Here is a 4615-nt window from a genome sequence, read left to right on the forward strand (position 1 = left end):
TAAATTTATCAAACGAATATTAAAATGACTGTGAAATAGTTTCGAAAATATCTTATAAATGGAATTTAATATTACATATTTTCCAATTAATTAAAGTATTATAAATTAATATAATGATTATATACGTATATTTATTATTATATAAATAATATGAATATATATAATTATTCATATATATTGATTATATGAATATCGTGAATAATAATAAATATTATTATTATATTGACAAAATTTAGGTATGTATTTAGAACTATATACTAAATGTGCGTTTATAACGATATTAGCGCATATTTATATATGTACTATAGAATTTCAAAAATATTCATCGATAAATGAGCGTTCCGAAAATTTGTCTTATAGTTCCATCAAGATTTCAATTTTTTAAACAAAAGTTTCACATTTTGAAGTATGCTCCAAACATTCACATCTTCGATATTCGTTTATTTTAAACATGATTTGATGGTGAACAAAATCCAAGACGTTTATTCCTGGCCTAAAGATGAATCATTTATTCAAGGTTGGTCTAATATTTTACATAAAATTAGCACATTATATTTTTATACAAACTGCAAATAAATATCGTATGTGTAGATATACGTGTGATACAATGGCGCAAGAAATACGCACAATCAAGAAATAAAATATCTAAATTATAATACGTATAAACGTCGAAGAAATCCAGAGGTAAAATGGAAATAATAGAACGGCTGAAGAACTTACTTCCACTAACCAATTCGGGAACTGTCGATCTGATCTGGTCCATAGCGGTCATTGTACTCGCGATCATAATATTTTTTACTTTGAGGAAAAATTAGTATTTGGAGAAGATTACTCTTCGATTTTGTATGCAGCGTTGTTCGGAAAAAATTATCAGGTTCGTCTTTTGCCCGGAAAATGCAGCTTTATTGTTTCTCCTCGTATACAGCGGACTAATTGGAGTGCTAATTGCTCGAACAATCACATATGTCGCACGTCAAGCTTAATTCAAGTATCTAATTATTTCCCTTTGAATCTAATTTCTTTTTATATCTATTTGATTAATTTTTCTATGTATATATTTTTTCTTTACTACATGTGTATAATCTTAATTGAGAATTGTGATATTTTAATATAATTTATCATTAAGATATTCAAATTGCATTTTAAATTTGACAATCACGCTGTAAATTATTGTATTGAACGATTTTAAGAATAGTTTAAAATTCGTTGAACAAACGAGTTGAAGATTCACTTTTCCAACCAGTGAAATATCTATAATGGTTTCAGCTGTGCCATGCTGATTAAACCACCGTTTATTAAAATACATTGTAGTGCTTTAATTACATGAAGATTCGCGGAAGAGAAAAAAATTATATCATTTTAATAATGTATATTTAAAAAATTAGGTTTATATATGTATACATATTATTAATATAGAAATTTTATATTTGGCATCGTACTCTTCAATTTAAAGGCATAAATTTATGCCACATTTATGAAAAAGCTTTCCCTATCATATCTACCGAAATCAAAACCGTATCCCTTGTGTCACGTGTGCTTTACAAGTAGAACACAATGAGAATGCAAGTCTTGTTATTCCCCACGATTTTCCATAGGGTGAAGATTAAAATGATGGTGCTCACCAGATAACACGATGACGCAGCTGCACGAGGAAGAGGACGATCATCGGCAACCCGCGCGGCAGCATCCTGCCAATCGTCTTCGTTATCCGGTTGGGATCGTGTCAGTGAACGACGAGCGTGATGGAGAACGTCATCTCGCGGTATCCTCGCATTCCCTCGGCATCCCCGTAACCGGCTTGCTGCCGCCACCGCCACCGTTCTACAATCATAGTTGAAAGGAAGAACATCCGTCAACACACCTTTTCTGCACGCTTCCTGCCTGCTCGTCACTATCCTTAACCCTGCATATAGCTTTCATGCGTATCCATACACGCAGTGGCTGCGTTCGGGAACGTCGCTCGGATGCTTCCGATGCCTCGAATTCATCATCATAACATTAGATGTTAAACAAGGACAGATGATGAATCCGAGGCATCGGAGGCATCCGAGCGACGTTTTCGAACGTAGCCAGTGTGTTCTACGCAAACGGGACACACGCGGAAATCCTGTGGTAATAGTCTTCGCGTCTATAATAAGTTCTTTATCTTCTTGGGAGAAAAAGCTAATCCAACGAGTAATAAAGAGGAAAACCAGAAAGGCTTATCCTACAAGAAGGCTTATCCTAATAGCACAGATCTCCAAAGGACGTCCCAAAGAACATTCATAGAGGATTTCTCTGTGAATGTTCGACGTCAGAATGTCCCTCGAATAAACTGTGCTATTAAGGATGCGTATTTGATACTCAGAGAAAATTTAATTAAATTTCATTTCAATTAAAAAAAAAAAATATATATATAAGAATTAAATTTGAGAGAGATCCCTATTTTTTTTATCAACAAGACAAAAACAGACAATTGGTTCTAAACATTACACTGCACTGACTTGTATCTTTTCATAACGAGTACATGATGTATTATCGTTCTCTGCAGAAAAAGTAATAAAAATTATTGCACCTTTAACTCTAGTATTTTATTGCTAATTATTTACGTTAATGTTGTAATGCTATTGCTAATTTTATAGTGTAATATCGTTAATCGAAAGAGTTATGAAGCTATTTGTGTCTTCAAGCTATCTGAAGCAATCAAAATCACGTTCTTTTTCTGAAATTTTCGACTACAGTAAATTAAGTGATTAAAAACTAAATGTAATTCTGTTATCATGCTCGATTAATCTGATTGAAGAGTAAAACATAATGAAATATGGCTAATACGATAAAGCATTATACATACAATACATTAAAATAAGAACGAAATAAAATCGCGTATAACACGCTCTACATATCGCCTGTGTGTCTCAACCTCGTGCTTTATTCACTTCCTATTCAAAGATTACACACGTACGAAGTTACACTTTCGCATCTATGACATGACATTCGCGTTAAACAATAAAAAGAGTGCGTTAAATATATCCGACAATATTACGTACTTTTGATAAAGTTGTTTTCCGGGGTAATGAAGATGAAGAATAACTTGTTAGTCACGAAACCTTATACTACCCGTAAATAATGAAGAAACGACTTTTTTCCATCCGGAGAATGGAAATTGTCTTTATTAAGTCTCGAGTTTTAAATTGACGACAGGAAATATTTCGTAAATGTGATATCTTTAATAATATAGATACCCATACAAGTATTTAAAAATATTTTCAATATCACGTAAAATATTATTTTTTTCGTAGTTACTTTATTAATTAATAGTTGATTAAATTTATTTTATTGGAATTATACCATATATAAAAATTAAATAAACAATAGAATTGTACAAATAGTATTAAATCGCGAATCAATAGAAATGAAATACATAATACATGGTGGATTTTAATTGTAAATGTCAACAGATTGGCAGGAAATTCAATTAGAAATTGTTATGAACAAAGCAAATTGGTATGAACTACGTTCGCATTAAAATCGTGTTTTGCCGAGAAAGCTTGATGATATAACATGACAGCAAATTGGCGGCAGAAACCGAGCAAAATCCGTCGAACGCAGATTCTACTCTATTTCTGCTGCCGATCTATGTCAAACTATATAACAAATATATCGTAGCCTACATGATTTTAGTTCTCACGTCTTGTTGACAAACTTTACTATATTTTTGTCAGCATTCTAGCAAGAGTAAGTATTGAATATCCTGTGTCGGATACTGTATCAAATCCGTAGACTTTCTGTCAACAAAATTTGTAGTAAACACTTAACAGAATCTATTCTCAATAGACTGTCTAGATTTTCACTTAATCGATATCAATTCTTTAATTTAATTAAAAATTCATGTAGCAATTTTTATATATATCTATAAGTTTTTTCCTCGGTTTTTCCAGAGAAAACAGTGATTTGCTGCAACATTTGCCAAGTGAAATTGGAACTGTAAATAATTTCCTGCATATCACATAAGTTCATTCACAAGTTCATATATATATAATTGAATAAATATATTTCTGTAGATTAATTCTCTATAATTTGATAAATATACTTCTTTTGCTACTTAGGTTTATATTACACAGGTAATTACCTGCTGCATCCGAGGAGAATCACGACACGCGCGATTATTTCATCATCGATCCAACAGAGAAATACCAGAATTATTAAACCGATTATCGTTGGTACCAGAATTATCGCTCGCACGTATTTCGGTCCATCGTCGTAGCTTAAAATCGATCGGACCGCAAGATCAATCGTGAGATCCCCCGAAACTCAATCGATCGTTATAATCGTTTACAGAATCCACTATTCACAGGGTTTAACCGGCTTATCACCTCTCGCTTTATACGATCGAATTCGCGGATCACTCAAACTCGCTGTCATGAGCGTGTCATCGATCGTCGCGCAGCATCACTTCACGTCGATGTCCATGTCCTCGTTCGCGTCTACGTCGTCGAATAGAAATGTAAGCGCAATGTATTCCTGTGCACCACGAGCTTCGCGGATGCTGCTGCCTTTCATCCTCGGTAGCTAACGCGGATCCACTGTCGATTATTCTCTTCAGACCCTCTCTCTCTCTCTCTCTCTCTCTCTCTCT

At 33.3% G+C, this 4615-nt stretch overlaps 1 protein-coding gene and 1 long non-coding RNA gene across 2 annotated transcripts in view; one reads left to right on the forward strand and one right to left on the reverse strand.

Moving 5' to 3' along the window:
• Lcch3 (Ligand-gated chloride channel homolog 3) overlaps positions 1-2572 on the reverse strand; it is a 12076-nt gene extending 9504 nt beyond the window's left edge. Inside the window, 1 exon segment of the mRNA XM_018518822.1 lies at positions 1619-2572. Coding sequence (XP_018374324.1) covers positions 1619-1687 — 69 coding nt within the window. The 5' untranslated portion in view covers positions 1688-2572.
• Positions 434-1674, forward strand: LOC108768410 (uncharacterized). The gene is made up of 3 exons (XR_001940493.1): positions 434-517; positions 592-988; positions 1596-1674. It is a non-coding gene; the product is annotated as an uncharacterized LOC108768410 (long non-coding RNA).
• Positions 2573-4615: the final 2043 nt, after the last annotated feature.

The sequence above is a fragment of the Trachymyrmex cornetzi genome, unplaced genomic scaffold (assembly GCF_001594075.2).
Source record: "Trachymyrmex cornetzi isolate Tcor2-1 unplaced genomic scaffold, Tcor1.1 scaffold793, whole genome shotgun sequence".
Lineage (NCBI taxonomy): Eukaryota > Metazoa > Arthropoda > Insecta > Hymenoptera > Formicidae > Trachymyrmex > Trachymyrmex cornetzi.